At 40.0% G+C, this 19767-nt stretch overlaps 1 protein-coding gene across 2 annotated transcripts in view; it reads left to right on the top strand.

Annotated features, from left to right (window-relative positions):
* The first annotated feature begins 3727 nt into the window (after nucleotides 1–3727).
* coq10a (coenzyme Q10A) overlaps nucleotides 3728–19767 on the top strand; it is a 44739-nt gene continuing 28699 nt past the window's right edge. The window contains exons 1-5 of one of the 2 annotated variants that reach the window (XR_015849962.1): nucleotides 3728–4262; nucleotides 9816–9965; nucleotides 12022–12214; nucleotides 13337–13438; nucleotides 13527–17796. Coding sequence is in view for 1 of the 2 variants with exons in the window: in XM_088330884.1 (XP_088187010.1) it covers nucleotides 4126–4262; nucleotides 9816–9965; nucleotides 12022–12214; nucleotides 13337–13438; nucleotides 13527–13694 (750 nt within the window). In the remaining variant the exon portion in view is untranslated. Of the gene's footprint in view, nucleotides 4263–9815; nucleotides 9966–12021; nucleotides 12215–13336; nucleotides 13439–13526; nucleotides 18228–19767 lie in introns of those variants that run through there. The other variant, XM_088330884.1, reaches the window with a different exon arrangement.

Raw genomic sequence — 19767 nt, 5'->3', positions numbered from 1 at the left:
AAAGTATTGACAAATTGATGTTCTCACCGTACGTAATTATGTCAATTGGAGGGATATTCTCAAGTACAGAACATTTTGCAGATTTCTCACTTCTTGGGCTTTCTAAAAAGTTGAGCAACTTCAAACACCGTCATCCGATACTGGTGGTCTCAGTTACCTGAGACCACACCGAAAGAGGCATGAACTGGTCAAACGTCCCCTGTCCAAATGAAAAGAATGGCTCATCCATAGCTCGGCCTATTTTTCTCCTACCTGACTGACTCATCGCACGTCGGCCGCAAAGTGTGACCATGCGGGCCTGTACAAAGGAATTTCCCTAAATCGATAATCATGATGGCGGAAACCTTCTTTTCGTCATTCAACGGTCGAAAACTCCTATAATCTCCAGCGCTTTCCCTTCCCTTTTCCCCCCTATCATTAATTCTCCGCGTTAATAAATTGTGTGTCCTAGTTCAAACGGCCTGGTTCGTTGATTACATTTTCTTGGAATTAGTAATTCATATCAGAACTCAAAGAACTCAAAGTAAAAACGTAATTGAATTTTTTTATCGGTGTAGGAAATTCTAGCATCCTTCAGAGAGAAAAAAGATTTATGGTAGAGCACAAGCAACACCTAGAGAATAATCCGTTTACTGATTGCAATAAGGAATAATTTGTTTTAATTCTAACAATTTTCAAAATGAAAGCTAGAAATATTCCTATTCAAGCCTATAAGGCACAACGGTTTTTAAGGCACACTTGCAGATTTCTGGCAGTTTTTTTATTTTTTAGGTGCGTCTTATAGTCTGGGAAATACGGTAAACGTCAGTTTTTATTTTTTGTGTAATTTGTAAAAGTGTGCATCTAGAGTAAAGTTGCTACCAAACTATCAAATATCTTGAATTAGAGGTATTAAAAACTCAAGAACTCATGTGCTTTTAAATACCAGGCAAGTGTTCCCCTTAATCTCAAGTTCACTTGATTTATTGGAGATTTACCAGACCATGCCTATTGCACTGTGAGTATAATGATGATCCGGTATCAGACCCGAATGTCGTGCAAAACATTTTAAATGGGAAACTACTATTGTGTCAAACAATATAGTAAGAAAAGCCCATATTTCTATTTTGTATGTCATTAGAACAATGGGTCACGTATGTAACGACAAATCGGCGATTTGTTGGAATAAATGGAGGAATGCAAAGTTAAGGAGGATTATGGAAGTACTTGTGACTCCTTAAATTCATCCGGCTTTGTCATTCTCCACCGGCAACTATAAAGTCACTTTGTTAAAAGCGTTTTTTCTGGTATCATGCGCATATCGATGACTTTAAGCAAAGTGCCTTTTAGTAAAAATACAATGTCAGCGTTCATAGATAATCAAAATGATTTGCCTTTTTGCCACCTCCATTCTAGAAGACATTGTTCGAATAGAATTATTTCGATTCTTAGAGTGCCTACTCCTCAGAAACAAGAACTACAATTCAAAGTACCTGCACAATATCAAATAGTGATATCAAAAAAACTAGTGGATGTTTACTTAATCTTCTAATTTGTCCTGCTTTGTTTGTTGGTGATAGGAATGAGTGGAGAGGTGTTGTAAAAGGATAGTGGGATGTTTGGATGCATTTTAAGGGATGGGCAGGGCACCTGTATGATGTGGCAGGGGTAAACCAGTGAAAGCTGTATGGCCCTGCTGTTGAACAAAAGAGTGTGTTGTGTCACGCTGACCCGAGTGAAATGGCCGCTTTCTTTTGTCCCGTTTCATCTGGAGGGACAAAAACATGACCAACTTAGGTGCTGAGGGACCTAATATAGTTTTTTTGCTCTAATTGTGGTCGTTCCAAAACCAATTTGATGAAACAAATCCATTACTATTTCAAAAGAAGTATAACTTGTCACATGCCGCCCCCGACTCCAAATAATTGTCCACCCCTGGAGTAGAACATGGCATGAGTTCTAGTAGGTGTGCAAATTAATAGGGGGGCCCAAATGTAATCTTGCTTAGGGCCCCATGAAGGCTTAGGCCGGTCCAGAATAACATGTTAAGTTGTCATTTTAGATGTGGAAATGAAACTGGTCGCCCTGCGTGCTAATCAGTATCAAAAAGTATTTCTCAGCTTCAAAAGGTTAGTGACTTGCCTCCTGCTTTTCTGTACTACAAGGCCCCCTAGTGGCCAAGGCCCATGAAGAAGACATTCTAAAGTAGCCAACTCTGAGGCAAGCATGTTCAATATTAGCATTTTAACCCTATTATTTCGGTAATATATTCAAAGTGCTATAGAGTGTCATTATTTTATCTTGAAAAAAACACAAGCACCAGTTCTTTCTGTTTGAGGGGTCTGCAGCGTATCGCCATTCCCATCTATTAGACCGGAAATCTTCGATTGGAGTGATTTAAGGTAAAAGGACTTAATTGAAATAATCCCTAATAATTCGAGTCATTTCCATTGAAACAATTCAAATCGTTGTTTTATACCCGTCAACCTCAGCCAATATTAGGGATTTCTATTCCCCTTACAAACACAACACGGCACCTATTTGACAGACTATGCCGAATAAAAATAAAAACAAGATCAAAAGTTTATGTTATTTACCAAATAAACGCTTGATGGAAGATAGCATTTGCAAGTTTACTGCGACAATTTAGTACCGTAATTTAAATGTAAATAAATGTAAATGTAACTGTACAATGACATGATCATCTGCTACAGGTAATACTTGAAGCCTTACCCGGTCCAACATTTTATTTTACACATTTTTCTAAGGGTAAGTCGAGGCCAGGGATGGCCAAAGTCCGGCCCGTGTGCCAGTTACAGCCCGTGATCAATTTTTATTGGCCTGCGGTCTCTGTCATAAAACCACTAATAAATGGCCTGCCAAAAATATTGACCGCAGCATAAAATAAATTTGTTCCAAAAAATATAAATCAGAGTTTCACCAGAGGATGGCAGTAGCCACCTAACCCTTGAAAAAAAAGGAGCTCCAGGTTTAAATATGCCCATTTGATGTCACACCAGGCCAGACACAACTCGAAAGCAACTAGTGTTCTCCGTCTCTCTCTCTCTCTCTCTCTCTCTCTCTCTCTCTCTCTCTCTCTCTCTCTCTCTCTCTCTCTCTCTCTCTCTCTCTCTCTCTTATACGAGCTGCCTTGTTCTCCCTCTCTTTATCTCTCTCCCTCTCTTTCTTTCTTACACGGTCTCCTTTGTTCTCTCTCTCTCTCTCTCTCTCACTCACTCACTCTCTCTCTTCTGTCTATTGTCTATTTCTCTGTTTCTCTCCCTATCTCCTTCTTTCTCTTTTTCTCTTAAACCAACTGGTCTGGCCCCCGTGAGATTTTTTTTCCTAGCATGTGGCCCCCAGCGAAAACGAGTTTGACACCCCTGTGACGTACAATCAGCTTGCGTTTATGCTTGTGATGCTTAGCGTATAGGTGCATTTCTTTGTGTTTTAAAATTTTGTAAAATGATGCAATTACTAATTCTAATTGAATATTTTGTTTTCAAATTTTGTAAAATAATGTAATTTCTAAATTTAATTTAATATTTTTCATTATTATAATTATTTTTTTCAATATTTTTTCATATTTTTAATTCCTAATATTTTATTTTATCATTATTATTTTTTAGACCCCGCGAAGCTCTGATCCCGCGAAAGTGGAACCGCGAAGTAGCAAGGTGCCACTGTATTTGCTTCTCGACGATCCAGTACACTAGGGGGAAGTATTTGAACTGAAAGGCAGTTAAACAAGGAAGAGTTCTTCGTCCCACCGGCGTTTTCGTGGGCTGCGGAAGGTCGTCTAACGCTGCCCGCAAATCAGCACCAAACCGACGAAAATACAACCGAAAACTTTGCGGTGTTTACCGTCCGTAGATAATATGACAACGCTTGTCATGTGTCGGCTTTATGTCACAGTAGTTCCCACTATTACGATATTGCGCTAGCCGGCTAACGTTAGCTCGCGCTTAGCTAGCGTCATTTGGTCGTTACGTCGCCAGCCAGTCGTCAAATGTTTCATTAGGGAAGGACACGTCTTACCTCAAAACGAGCAGAGCTAGTTTTCATCTTTCGTTTTCAATTTGGCTCCCAATTTATATTGACTGCTCGACACGAGTTATCTCATCTTGACACTGAGGGGCTGTTTTGATGGCAGCCGCGACCACCGCCCGGAGGTTGCCCATGGGTGTGCGGACTTTTAGCGACTATTTACAAGTTGCCGTCCTGGGCTCTCCTCGGTCTTGTCGACCGGTGGTTCCTCGAATGTGCAAACGGCAAAATATCAGGTAAGAGACCCCGAAACTTCCCTGTGACTGAAAATTTTAACGGACTGTAAGACGGTTTGGGGAGACTCTGAACTTTAAAGTACAAGACGTCCCCGGTTTCCAGGTTAGGAACGGTGCGCCGGCGTTATGCCGAGAAATGCATCCCTGCCGAGATTTGCATCCCCTCGCTACTATAACCACTTTTACCTCGTTTTATCTCATTTTTATATCACTTTTCGGGAATGTAATGGCGAACATAAAACAAAAGCCACTTCGTCTTGCATTTGTTGGGAATGTAATACAACTTAAACCACTCCGTCTTTGTATTTGTTGTGAATGTAATCGAACGGTAATGCACGTCGTATATAAATCACTTTTGAGAACTGTTATGCACTCTACCATAAACCTTATTATGCTGAAATAAGCTTTATGGTAGAGTGCATAACAGTTTCAATACGAGCGATTGGAATAGAAAAGGGCAAAATAAACATGTTCCCTGATGCTTATATGTTCGCCATTACATTCCCGAAAAGTGAGATAAAAACGAGGTAAAAGTCGTTATACATTCCCGAAAAGTGATATAAACGTGAGATAAAACGAGGTAAAATGGTTATAGTAGCTAGGGGATGCAAATCTCGGCAGGGATGCATTTCTCGGCATAACACTGCCAGGTACAAATCTCACTAAGGTTTTTTAGCTCAATTTCACATTTCTACCCTAAGGGCAAACAAATATTCTGCCAATTTAACGAACAACTAAGAAACAACAACTTGTGGGAGTGATGCTTATTCCGTGTGATTGATCAAACCAATATATTTAAAAATATTTTAAGCACAACGTTCATTACATACAGGAAGCGAGTCACTTTTAATACAAACTCTAAAGCAGACAGTTAGCCATGAGTGAAGTAGCTTAAGTAATCCCTGTCCCTGTTACATAAGATTAGCAGTTATGTAGCAGTTCTCATCCCATTTTATCTTTGTATCCCTGGTGAACTATTTTACTTTAATTTATATGCATAACCAGTTCGAAGATTTGTTGGTTAATAATATTTTCTTTTAAATATAAGTTTGTGGGCAAAAAAGTTCTTATGCAACAGCTTGGGTTCCCGTGGATCCTTTAAAAGTCTTAAACGGCATTACATTCATTATTCTAAAAATGAGGCTTTAATTGCCATTAAAATGTCTTTAATCCATTTTTCAAAAGTCTTCATGTGAACACATACAATTTAGATGTGTTTGAACGAACAATATTTCGTAACTGTCTTTTTAAATTATTCTCTGATTGACTTTCATGGCAACATCACGTGTCCATAAAAATTGGGCTATCAAAACGGTTATGTGGTTTCAGTCGCTCCTTTTAGAGCAGACGCATGTCTTACGTTTGCCCAGAATACACATAGGAACTTAGACATCTACTTTGGACCATGGGAAAGTAAATGAGAAGTGGTTGTCCGATGAACGTTTTTCGCCATGGCTTAAAAGCTGTCCCAGGTAACGTGTATGAGGCATGATTTATTGTGTGCAAGAAATATGTGATTTTCGTTGTTTTGTTTGTTCCAATTGTGTTTGTTTTTGTCGACTTGCTCTAAAATTTGATTTCAGATGGCATTAAAAAAGTCTGGAAAGTTACAGAAAAGGCTGTCAACTACTGTACTGTAACACCCAAAATTGTATCCACTGCCAAAATTTGTATTACAAAATTGAGAAAATAAATCTTAACTTTAAGAATTATGATTGTGGAAATAAATCAACGGATTTGTCATTTTGTTAAAACAATTTGAAAATGTCAAGAAATGAAATTATAAAATAATTTAAAAATAATATTTCTTAAAATGAGCTTAAAGGGTCAGTTCGTTTATTTTACCACATGATGTTGCTGTATGGTGTAGAACAACCAAAAAACAAGTGCTATAAAGAATAATGAAGAATACAAACTACAAAGACTCGGGAGTGACCTGAACGCACCATTTTACTTCTCATTTTTTTGCCCAGACTTTTTCATGTTTTTGGGAACCCGCATCAGCGAGATGGCGGACAATTTCGTCAGCTCCCTTTAGGTGAGGCTCATGTCATTTAAAATCAACACTAATTACTCGACTGAGAAGTAATTTTAAAAAAATGCACATTTATATAATAGTTCATATATTATTGCTAATTATCTGAACCCAAAAATATTTTGTAACGCTAGGAGGCACTAAATTATAAACACTGTCCCTTTAATTACCCTAAGTCACGGCAACCATGTCCAAGTGTCCTTGAGCAAGACCACAAGACTCTGCAGCAGCTGGTTTATTAATGTTTGTGTTAATGGTTGAATGTGACCCTTTGTAAAGCACTATGAGCACCCCAATATTGCGTAGTAAGACCTATGCAGGTAAAAGTCCAAAGTCCACTTAATTCGCCTGTGCATCTGAGCCACGAGAACACAATTTGAGACTGTACATTGGAAAAGGATTGAAATACATTGAGTGTTTTTTTTTTCTTTGTAAATTCAAAACTTTTTCAAACACTAATTCAAGTTACAGTTTTTTTTTCTTCATGTTTAGAAACCTAAAAAAAATTCAAATCGGGGTTGTTTTGCAGAATGTCTAACATAAGGGAGTTTTCAACTCTGTTGAGCATCGTTGGCGCAGACTTAATGGAGAAAATTTTGAAATTTCAACTTTTTAAAAACACTTAAAATAACACACCCCACCCCAAAGGACTGTCTCTTAAAGCACCTTCCCTTGATTTTGAGCGATGCCTCTGAGTCAAGGGTGGGCAAACTTCAAGTGGTTGGCCACATAGGGTTAAAACATTTAGTCGAGGGGTCGGACGAGGAGGAAAATAAAGATGGTGCCCATACAAATTTTCGTACATCGTTGCTGCTATTTTAGAATGATGTATCTCCATTTTGGGAATTTGGTTTGATTGTAAACATTCCATTCATTCCAACTTAGAAAATAAGGGAAAAACAGGAATACATTTTTAGAGTAGCAGTGACAAGATGCAATTAGTTATGAGTACATAGACAGGGTGGAATTTGTTGGCTTGGAGAGGGATGCGCGCCACCAGGCTGGACTTGCCCAAGACACACTACAGGGAATAGTGCCCCTATGACCAGAGTGGTAAAGGGATACACACACAAGTATATATGCAGACATCTTACATTTCATTTGTGTTTAATAAATAGACCATTTTATCAATTTTGTTGTGAAACGGTCAGAATTAAAGCAGAAACATGTATTATGTGCCTTGTTTTTGGCACTAAAAGTATAATTTGCATTAAAAAACTCATAATTCAATATCGGTAGCTTTGAAATGTTTTTTTTTTTTTTTTGCATTTTATAAATAACTGGATAAATAAAAACATGACATAAAAAAATGGCAAGTACTAAAAATGTAGGCAACTGCTTGAATGTGGCCCTAGAGTCTATACACAAGGCGCACTATAAGACGCTACAGTAGGTACGTCAATTTAACAGTCGGGTCAGTCAAACTTTAATAACTCCTTAACGTTCTGAAGGGCCGTCAGATTGTTGAGAAGCAAATACGTGTCTCAGTCACGTACGGATACAGTGTCCGTACAATATCACCAGTGACTGAAATACGTCGTATCATTGGAAAGCTTAAACTCTCGGGATTCAAGATATGCTGACCATTTAAAAATATGCTCATCACAGAAACGAGATACCCCAAAAATATAAAGCTGGGGTAACTCACCAGAGACGTCCTCTTGCATCCATCACATTCGATGATTATACGCAACCAATGTCTCCTTACATCCGTGAGTGTTGTGAATCCGAGTATTTACGTACTCCAAAACACGCGGTAATCGATGGATGTTGCTTGTTGCCATGTGTCTGTTTAGCCCCCCCAAAATTATTTTCTCTAGGCAGTAGACCAACCAAACTTGTCATTCACATGTTTTTCTGCCAATTGGAGGCTTTATTTTACCCCACTCTAGCCTATACAAGCCTGTAAATGCCTCCTTTACCTCCGAATAACTTAAGCCAATTGTGATCGATTCAAATGATGATTGCCATTGGTTTGGAAATAAAATGCCGGTCCATATATTCCACTATGCACCGCGCACTACTTCTGCGGGGGAAAATGTAGTCTGCTGCTGCTCACCTTGGTTGTGAGACCTGTCGTGACTTTATCTATCCATATATAAGGCGCACCGTATTATAAGGCTTATGGTCAGCTTTTGAAAAAATTGAAGGCTTTTAGGTGTTCCTTATAGAGCGGAAAATAAGGTACGATATTTTACCAGTTTACAAACACCGTACTTTCAAGACCAAAGAGCGCACATTATTAAAAGGCACAGTTTCTGTAGTTGGTTCTATGTGTATTTAACACTGCTGAACAGAGTTTGGTGCTCACATTTTTTTACTGGTAATCCATATCAAACAAAACGGTCAAAATGCTCGTCCTCTGTTTCTGATCTGAACAGCTTTGACAAATTGCCATTAAAAAGTTCCCTTTTTTCACTTTCTAAGTCACTTTTAGAGTCACTTTCCGAAAGCTTGGACAACAGTCCCAGGAGACACGTTAGCCTAAGTGTCGGCAATCCATTTTCATTATAATCCGCTGAAAGTTTCTGCACCACCCTAATCCTGGTTTAAGTGGAAAAATGACACCGTTACATTATACAAATGTACCAAGACAATAACTAACTTTCAAATTACTAGATACGCTACGGCGTTAGCATCCATGAGTAAATCCGCAAACAATGCATTGCATATGAAGTCACGTGTGGCGTGGAGACGCATAGAAGTCACAGAAGATCGCTTACAGGTATAATTTATTTGGAAATGTGAACAATCTCACAAAACATGGAATTTCACCCAAAAATGTCTTTACTCGGCCAAGACTGGAACTTGTGATCTCCCAGTCTCGAGCCTGGGGCCTAACCCTTTGCCCACTGAGCTGGCCTACATTCGGCCCTTTACCTGACACACAGGGCGCACCGCAAGATAGGGCGCGCTGCACAATTTAAAGAAAATCTGAGACTTCCATGTGCGCCTTGTAGTTGATTTTGCATTCTTAATATGTTCGTTTGGCGGGCCGTATTAAAAAGCCCGACGGATGTGGCCTGCCGGCCATAGCTTGCTCACCGCTGCTCTGAATGCAGGCATAAAGTGCCTTTTGTGCAGGCTGCTCTTAAGTCTGTTGTTCCTCAACTATATTAACAATGTTTTCTCTTGTTATACATGATCAACACCTCCCCTTAAAAACTGGAGCCTGATATTGTTTTATGTTAGGCAATTTGATTCAAAGACTTAGGAGAAAAACAAAACTAAAAACACTTGTGTCGTTTAGAGGACGGAGGCGAGTGAGATATTTCTAGTTCGTTCTTGGCATTTGGAGGTCAGGTAGCAGAATATACATTCCAAGTTGTCCACGTGCTGCAGGAGCACTCTTCATGTATCAGCCGGGAACACACCAGGGCCAGGCCGGCCTACCCTTTCACTATTGTGCACCTGTGCCTTTTGTGCGTCCTCTTGTGAACCTGCAAGGCCAGAATGTACTCGTGTACACCCGCTACTGGTTTTCCACCTTCACAGGATGTTTTTTGTCCCCATCGCAGACATTTGTCCTCGTGTGGCATTTTGATGACCAGATCTCCCAGAGTGCTTTGCCTTCAAGAGTGGGACGCCATGGCCAGCGTCCCCCAGAACAGGAACTTCATCAGCCTGACTAACAAAAGAAAGGAGTACTCGGAACGCCGGATACTCGGGTAAAGTCCCTGACACACAACCACGCCTTTTTGCTCTATCACCAGTTTCGATACCCATTATTGTCCTGTTGGCATTTCTGCTGTGTCTGGCATGGACATGACCATAGTTTGTGCTTTTTTAATCTTAAAAAAGATCATGTAATTTAAGTAATCCCTTATTTTTTTCGGGGGTCTAGTTCCAAAAAGGTCCTGCGATCGTCAAAACCAGTTTCAATGAAAACATTTTTCTTTCTTTATTAACTACTCTCTTACAGTGGACCAATACGTTCCTTATACCGTATTCATTTGTGTGTTCACGCAAATTTTTTACCTAATAAAGTTTTTGAGGTTTTCTGGTGACCGTATTTGAGCAGTCCACCATAAGTACATTGTACAATACGGCAGCTTGCTTCGTCAAACTTCCTCGTCTTAGTTTTTGGGAGGAGACGTTTTTCTCTTGGCCCCGTCTCTTTTCGACTGTCCCCTCATCTGTGTTAAATATTTTTACCAAGTCACTTGAGGTTTATTCCACTTTGTCTCTACACTGCACTATTTAGAGGTGGAATGTAAACACACACTATGCCAATGAGAGCGTCACTGCTCCCTTAGTGTTGTGGAGGTGCAATTGTACTTCTCTCTGGGAAAGTAAAAAAAAAAAGAGCTCCGAGGTCAAACGCGCCCAGGGGCTGCATTAGCATGTCGAGAGTTCTAAATTTCAGGGATGTGATTTTTCCGCTAATTCGCGGAATTCCGCTTTTTTTATCTCCAAAAATAAAATTTTAAAATTTCCGGTGTTTTAATTGGTAAAAAAAACGATTTCGTCTCGACAGCATGCCATTTGAGTGTTTCCGTAACTGAAATGAAACGTACTTGCGATTGGTTGAAGTCTCGTGTTGACCAATAAACGCGCTTGTTATAGGAGTGTGCCATTGTTCATTTCTCACACGTTTTTGCCGGGTGTTTAAAGAAAGATGTCCGTGATCGAACGCAAAGATGCTCCGCGAGCTAAAGAAATTGATAAGATTGTAAAAAACAAGTTTCGATGGGACTGGTTGGAGAAGGAATTATCTACGAATGTTGGAAAGAAGACTGTGACGAATTTGTTCAATGACTTTATTCGGAAGATCGATCGTGCCGGGAAAGCACTTTGCATTTGGTGTCATGATACCATCGACTATGGTGGGAGAGGTTTCAAAGCTCTTGAAAGTCACGCAAAGAGCAAAAAACACGTGAAAGAACTCCAGTCAAGAACGACAAATTATTCCATCGCTGGAAGTTTCGGTGCCCAAACGAAAACTCCAAAACTTTACGGCCTCCATCCCTTATTGACATCACAATCGGAAGCGGTAATAAAGAGACGTGATCCACCCCAACAACCTGTACCAGTTGCTGATAGAGTCGTGAATTTTGAGGTAGGTGGTAAACTTTTCAAATTTATTTGACAGTTTTCCCATTTTTGCCACTGGAACCATCTTCTTTACAATTAAGATAGTGGCGTTGGGGAAATGTTTTTTAATGTGACTGATTTTGAGTTGACTTAAACTGTAATTTTATATGGGATAGTTCAATATACATTGAAAATTTATGCTGTTGTCTTGTCTATTTCTTTGTCATCTGAGTGCATTGAAAGTACTTAAAAAAACCCATGAGCTCCGGGGGGGGGCTTCGCCCCACTTTTCCCCCCACCAGGGCACTGCCCTGGTCCTACCTGGTTTCCCCCCCCCCCCCCCCCCCCAGCTAGCAATCACCCCCCCCCCCCCCCCCCCCCCCCCGCTAATTTTCAGATAATTTCACTTTGGTCAAATCACATCCCTGAAATTTGTTGACAATAGTAAGGATCTTCCCCTGCTTTTTCGGGCCCGGCTGCAGGGGCTTTTGTCGGTCCAGAGCATTTTATTGACATGATGGCTTTCAGAGAAAATCAAAATTATAAGAGAAAATCCATGAAATTGCGAAAAGTCAACCACGATACAGCGAAGGATGAATGTAAACGGTTAAAGTACACTTGTTTTGTCTACCCTGTCACCGGGAACCTAAACAGTGCAGGATCAGTAAATGTGCATACCCGGCACGGCAGGTTTTCCATGCAGGAGATGTACGAGGTGGTGGCCAACGTGGACGACTACAAGCTGTTTGTTCCTTGGTGCAAAAAGTCTCAGACGATTGCAAAACGATCAGGTCACTGCAAGGCCCAACTGGAGGTGGGCTTCCCCCCTGTCGTGGAGCGCTACACGTCCATGATCAGCAGCGTGCGACCACATCTCGTCAAGGTCAGTTCGCGCTAACTTTGGCTAAGTCTGATTTCAGTTTCAGTCGGGGTTAACTGTCGAGGCGAACGATAATTTCTGCTGTAACAGTTGTAATTTGAACTATGATCTATTGCTTTATGTCTACGCTATTCTTCTTAATTAACAAGTTAAGTTGAAGTAGATGATCTGTCTTGCATGACTCAATCCAGGTATAATCCTGTAGAAGCAAAATGGTGGACAATCATGTCTGTTCCCTCAAGCTTAGCCTTATGTTGGGTGGTTGGGTGGGAGTATCCCATTACCACTAGGTTCATAGGAGCCACTCTGGTGTGTCTTGGGCAAGTACAGCCTAGTGGCTCTAACAATGGGTGTTTTCCTCTCTGCTGAAGGCCAGCATTATTTTTCTTTCTGATATTTGCTGAAACATAGCTAGCACCTAGCACGTGCTTGTCCTGCACAGGAAGCTAGGTTAATTCTATTTTCAAAGAAATAACTGCATCAGAAGGTTTGCATTTTAGAGAATGTAAAAAGGTGGTGGCATATTTCCAGTAAATACTGTTGTTTAGGATACTAAGAAATATATTTATTTGAAAAAAAAAAATTCCCTTCATACAATTTACATGTTTAGGAAAGTTTTTTAAATTTTATCAGGGTTCCTTGAAAAGTCTTGAAGGGAATTGAATTCTATATTCTAAAAAATAAGGCCTTAATTTGGATTAAAGTCTTCAATCCAATTTTCGAAAGTCTTAAAAACATGAACACTTTAAGATTTTTGTTTAAAGAAATTCGCTGATTTACTTTGGTGGCAACATGGCGTGACCATGTGGTTTCAGTCGGGCCTGTCTTAGGTCTATCCACAATACACATAGCAACTTGGGTCCATTGGGAAGGTGCCAATTCAATGAGAAGTGACTGTCCGACAGGTTTTTTGCCATTGCCAGGCACGATGTATTGTGTGCAAGAAAATATTGTTTTTCTTGTTTTGTTTGGTTTAATTGTGGTTGTTGTTTTGTCGACGAGGTGTTAAATTTCATTTCAAACGGCATTAAAAAGACTTTAACTTAAAGCTGTAGGAACCCTGGTGAGGATTTTCGGAAATGTTCATCGTTTGTAAAGTGTACCAACGCCGCTTGCGTCCTTCAGGCCGTGTGCACTGACGGAAAGCTTTTCAACCACCTGGAGACCATTTGGCGCTTCAGCCCTGGAATTCCCGGCTACCCTCGCACGTGCACTGTAGACTTTTCCGTAAGCGGTCGCCTCCTCCGCCAGATCGACACGGTCCCGTTTTGCCACCCCCCCCCCGAGACCGGACCCCTTTCTTTTCTCTTTGCAGATTTCCTTCGAGTTCCGCTCGCTGCTTCACTCGCAACTGGCCGCCATGTTTTTCGACGAAGTGGTCAAGCAGAACGTGGCGGCCTTCGAGCGGCGCGCTTGCAAGCTCTACGGCCCGGAGACTCGAATCCCACGAGAGCTCATGTTCCACGAGGTCCATCAGACGTGATGTCGGACCCTAAAAGGCCCCGCCTGCATGAAGCTGCTTTTACGCCGTCTGCCCGCCCGTGCCCCCGTTCTACCTCTCTTGAGGGACTTTGTCCATCGAGTTCATGGACAAAAACAACATTTAATCATATGCTTTCGTTTTTTTAAGCCCTCCGAGCCCTGGTTTGGTACTGCAGTGGAGGGGTCCAACGTTTCACTACAACCTACTGTATTTACTGTACTCTAAGGCGTACCAGATAAGAAGGCAAACCCCCCCAGCAATAATCTTTTGTAATATATATAAAAAAACAATGCTCACCCAAAAATTAGTAAAGGCTAAGGTTAAACAATACATAAGTGCTGTATTTGTGCATTGATCAGTAGGACAACATCACTGATCACAATGCATAACCTTGTACGCTCCGGGGATGGAACCTAGATTGCGCCAATGTGTGCACCAAATCTTATCCACTAGACCAGTGTTTTTCAACCAGTGTGCCGGGGCACGCTAGTGTGCCGCTGGAATTTTCCCAATTTAATCTTTCCAAAAAAATCAGGGCATTCAGTATTTTTGCTATCTTCAGACGTGGAACTAATAATCATCCAGATCTGTACGTGGCAGTAGATTTTTATATACTTTTTATATAATAATTATCTGCTCATGAGGTAGCACAGTACATTAAATAACTTAATTTGTTTAACAAAGCGGTTTAAGATTGCACTCTAAAAAATAAAAACATAAAAAAAGAGCATCATTCTTTTTTATTTTAAGTATTTTCTTCTTTTTATATACTAATTATCTGCTTATGAGGTAGTACAGTGAAAAATTTGACATAACTTAATAATTTTCAAACATTTCCGACGGACCTTGTTCCTCGGAACCTTTTTAGAAATTAAACTTTACCTTGGTTTAAAAAGGGTTGAAAAACACTGCACTAGACCACTAGAGACGACACATGAAAAGGCAACAAGTCTTATCATTTCATTACACGATGTCACGGTACCAAATTGTTGATGTTGTTATCAGGTCAGGTTGTGAGAATTTGGTCAGACATTAAACTGGTCTTTGGTCCAGCCAAGAGCATTATGGGAAGTAAATCGGTCATTCTAAAATATACATGTAAATGCATGTCCACACGTATAGAAAAGGTGTGTCGCTTACAACGCTTAGTTTGAACCACATTCTAACGGATCTGATACCGTGACTAAATGTGATGATAAGGTAAGACCTAATACCTGTCACCCTAGTGTTGTGCTACCCCCTGCCGCTATCTGGGTTCAATTCCAGTTTCATTCAATTTTAGAGAATTGTGAGTAGCTATCCATGTTGCTAGCAGCCTGGTGGTTAAGAGCTGGTGATCTTATTACCATTGCAACCATTATTAGCAAATTGTGGTCCGCGATAACATTTGACTGATCAACAATTGCAATCACAGTAATGCAGCTCCAATTGTATAATGTGCACGCTCACCTTTCTGGCCAATTTGGGTTTGCCTCGTAGTCTAGAAAATACGGTACTTCACAGCCCTCACTTTTAAATCTTTTGACGCTCTGCTCACAACAATGCGGGCGTTTGCAGTGTGTCCCGAAAAATCCCCAAAAGCCACATTTAGTGAGTTGTCATATCTGTTTTGCGGCATTGTATTGAGCTTGGTGTTGAATGATTTGTATTTCTTTTTTTCCCCGGGGAATTCAACGTGCCATGTTGGGGAGAACGTTAGAATGTAAACAAGTTTGAATTTGGGGATAACGATTTTATTTGTCTTTCTGCACTTTGAATTTGCCTGCTGTTTTGAGAGTGTGTGGTGGCATTTGCATGAGTTGTGAGTATTGCGTAGCCCAACAATGTTCCCGGTACATGCTTTAGGTCAGTGTTTTTCAACCTTTTTTGAGCCAAGGCACACTTGATCTCATTAAAAAATCTCAAGGCACACAGTCCTTGTTTAAAAAATGAATCCAAGAACTAGTTTTATGTTTTTCTTTTTTTTAGTTCTAATAATCATATTGCTTAAAATGACAGTATATATTTTTTTAATCATCTGCGGTTATCATGGCTCAGGAGATAATACATGTAATTTATTTTCGTGTATATTTTGCTGTCATTTTGACATTTTTGTTTTTTTAAAAACATCACAAAAATACTTGATTTTTTTTTACTGCCATATTTCTTTGTTTTATAAAATAATGAAAAATAAATTTGCAAAATCACGTTCGCAAATTTTTGACTTTGATCGTATCTGTGCAAAACTAATAAAAAGAAATGGCTATGCAGCCTTTTAGAGCAGATTGACTTATTTATTTGAAGTCTTCTTTCCCGGTTTTCAAAAGTTATCTATTCTCCCTATTTTGAGTGTCTACTAAAGTTTAAACTATTTTTATTTAAAAATATAAAATTTATTAAATATATTTCCCTGCAATACCCCATGTGCATATTATTAGTATTTAAAAGGAATGGAAAAAAAACGGCAATCTACTGCCACCTACTGGTATGGATGTATGTCAGTTACTCGGCTGATGACCTGGCGAAATCAAAGATACTGAACAGCAGCATGCTTTTTTTCACAAAGATAAAATTGGTCAGTTCCTTGCGGCACACTAGAAAAGTTCTCACGGCACGCCAGTGTGCCCTGGCACACTGGTTGAAAAACACTGCTTTAGGTTAACGTCCATTGAGCGTCATTCTGTTTTTTTTTCATGCCAGGATAATAACAAGCAGTTTAAGGTGGATTTTCTTAGTCCCACATTCACGTAGTCGTTTAATTCGATTGCATTAATTGGACTTACTCATCGAGCTCGTGACTAAATGGTGAAACGCGGGCATCTGAATTTTCGAAAATATTTCACCGTTTTTAATCTTTAAGGGCATTTTTGTTTTGGAACCATATCTGTAAAATCTTAAAGCTTTTGGGAATAACGATGGCCAATTTCAGTCGAGTTTTCTCAGTTTTTGAGTGTCTCGAGTTTCACAATGCTCACTTCACAAACACAATTACAGCGTGCGTGGGTCTAACCCTCATGAACATGCACATCACAATGACAGATAGGGACTGTCATCAAATGAGTACAGTAGTCTCATTTGGCTTCCAACTTATCCACCGACGTGAACCACAAAGGTTGTTTACACCAGTGTTTCTCAACCTTTTTGAGCCGAGGCACACTTTTTTTAGCCGAAAAAAATCTTGACGTACACTCTGTCGAAAATGTTAAGATATTAATTCCATTTTTTTTTTATTTCAAAGCTTATATGATCATGTCGCCTAAATTGACGGTGTAACATTTTTATCATTGTTTCTGGTCACAGTGGATCTGGAGGTAATACAGGTTATTTATTATGGTTAATAATTTTACAGTAATTTGGGATTTTACTATATCACTTTGAGTTTTATTACATATTTATTTTATTTCAAAAAATATTATAAAAACAATACTTAAAATGAGCAAAAAGATCTGCCAGTACATCCATCTATCCATTATCTGCACCGCTTATCCTCGGTAGGGTCGTGGGGGTGCTGTCTTGGGGCAGTGGGCAGGGGACACCCTGAACTGGTTGGCAGCCAGTCGCAGGGCACACAGAGACAGACAATTGACTCGCTCATTCACACCTAAGGACAATTTGGACCAATTAACCTGACATGCATGTCTTCGGAATGTGGGAGGACACGGAGTGCCCGGAGGAAACCCATGCAAGCACGGGGAGAACATGCAAACTCCGCACAGGAGGTTCAATCTCACGACCTCAGAACTGTGCCGCACATGCGCTAACCACTGCGCCGCCGTGCTGCCTCTTTCTGTACGATGACTTTTTATTTTACTACATTAACTCTTTCTGGTTTTCTTTAAATAAGAAATTATCAGTCCAAATGAGTAAATAAATGAAAATCACACCGATTAATTGTATTATTTCTAAGTACAAGCTTGAAGCATTTTCATCAAACAAAATAAGTTATTAATATAATTTCCCTGTCTACCTCATATTTGATATATAAAGGGTAAAAGAATGTTACAAGTTTTTGGCTGACCACTGGTATAAAAGGAAATATACTAAACAACGGCATGCTTTTTTATCGAAACATAATATCGGGAAATTTCCTGCGGCACACTAGCCAAGATCCCCCGGCACACTAGTGTGCCCCGGCACACTGGTTGAAAAACACTGCTCTACACTACTAAGACTTGTAATTCTGAAAATAAGATAAGTATCGTTCTGCCGTAATAGCAACAACTTGCTGTTCTATGGAATGGTCATCTTGAACGCTTTTGTTCCTGCACACGTTTTGTGTTAATGCGCTTTCCACACAGGAAAACAGAATTGTTACCAAAGGTCTGCGATTTATTTTGAGGATATCTCATCTTCTCAATTCATGGACAAAAACATTTGCCCGTTTGGTTAAAGAGAACCAATCGTAGAAGAAATGAGAATTGCTTTTCTGCATTGGCGAGGAAGGGAAATGTTTCAAGCACCTGTATGTTATGTCATGTATGTTATACACATGAAGTATTCTTTTAGGAGCGACGCTGTAAATAAATAGTCATGAATAAAAGTTCATTATTTTCAGTGTGTTCAGTTTTTTAATCCTTAACTTTTAATCTCTCTTTTGGAATCATTTAAAATTCACCTTTGAGACCACTGCTAGCTTAATTCGTAGTTTGTTACCCAAGGCCCGCTAGCAAGTGCTGACTCCAACTTAGAATCTGAATGGCTCAGCCAACAGCTTTATCAGACAACGATGTTCAGCTTTATGGCCAGCAAATCTCGTACTGAAGGCCCCCGGGCAGATTTCTGAGCCTGGCAATAGAGGTAAGACCCAGAGCCCGAAATTTGCTTAAAATGTTAAGTCGGGCCAGTGTTGTGCCTTTGATGATGGCAATGGACTTGCTGCTGCTGGACCTTAGTGCTGCCTTTGACTGGACCAAAATACCTTACTAGAACAGTTGGAAAAGTGGATTGGTCTCTCAGGAACCGTCCTCTTGTGGTTCAGATCCTACCAGTCAGATGGGACGCACTGTGTTAAAAATGGTGAAATGACATCTGAGCCCTTTAGTGTTACCTGTGGTGTTCCCCAGGGTTCAGTACTTGGCCCCCTTCTTTTCAGCATTTACATGCTTCCATTAGGTGATATTATTCGCAAGTATAATATCAGTTTCCATTGCTACGCAGATGACACTCAACTCTATCTCCCGATGGAGGAATCTGCCACACTAAACTGTGGAAATTTGGAGGCCTGCCTCACTGAGATAAAAGAGTGGATGTCACTCACCTACTCTGAAAAGACCGAAATGTCAGTCATTGGTCCATCTAAATGCTGTGTCTTGTTCTCAAAAATTGCTCTGATCATTGACAAATGTAATATCACCCAGAGTGACTCAGTCAAAAATGTAGGTGTCACATTTGACCCCAATCCCACCTTTCAAACACACGTCAAGAATATTACTTGAACAGCTTTTTCCCATCTTCGCAACATTGCTAAAATTCGCCCTATGCTTTCTCAGTTCGATGCGGAGATTATAGTTCACGCGTTTGTTACCTCCCATCTCAATTACTGTAATGCACTACTCACCGGTCTCCCGGAGTCCAAAATCAAGAGCCTTCAGCTGGTACAAAATTCTACAGGAAGGCTTTTAACTAAGACAAGAATGTTTGATCACACGACCCCGATTTTAGCTAACCTGCATTGGCTCCCTGTTAGTTTAAGATGTGATTTTAAGGTTCTGTTGGTATTACACAAAATCATGCATGGACTTGCTCCCTCATATCTTTCAGATTGAATATCCCCCTATATCCTGGTCCAGAGCCTTCACTCTGAAAATGTTCGAGAGCATTCTCCATTCGGGCCCCAGTGCTGTGGAATGCTCTTCCCCGTGTGATTCGATCTGCAACCTCAGTGAAACTGTTTAAATCTAAGCTTAAAACACACTTCTATTCTATAGCATATGAATAACCTATATTTTATGTTGTCAATATCTGTGTATTATTTGCCCTCGTGTAGGTTTCAGATGGTGTCATAATAGTCTGGTTTGCAATAATCTGTGGTCTGTGCAGCCCTTTGAGACTCCTTGTGATTAAAGGGTATACAAATGAACATGACCTTACGATG

The sequence above is a fragment of the Urocampus carinirostris genome, chromosome 3 (genome assembly GCF_059441175.1).
Source record: "Urocampus carinirostris isolate Australia breed hairy pipefish chromosome 3, RoL_Ucar_1.0, whole genome shotgun sequence".
In the NCBI taxonomy this organism is placed as follows: Eukaryota; Metazoa; Chordata; class Actinopteri; order Syngnathiformes; family Syngnathidae; genus Urocampus; species Urocampus carinirostris.
Note: the sequence above shows the minus strand (reverse complement) of the source record. Positions and strands in the feature narration are given on the sequence as shown.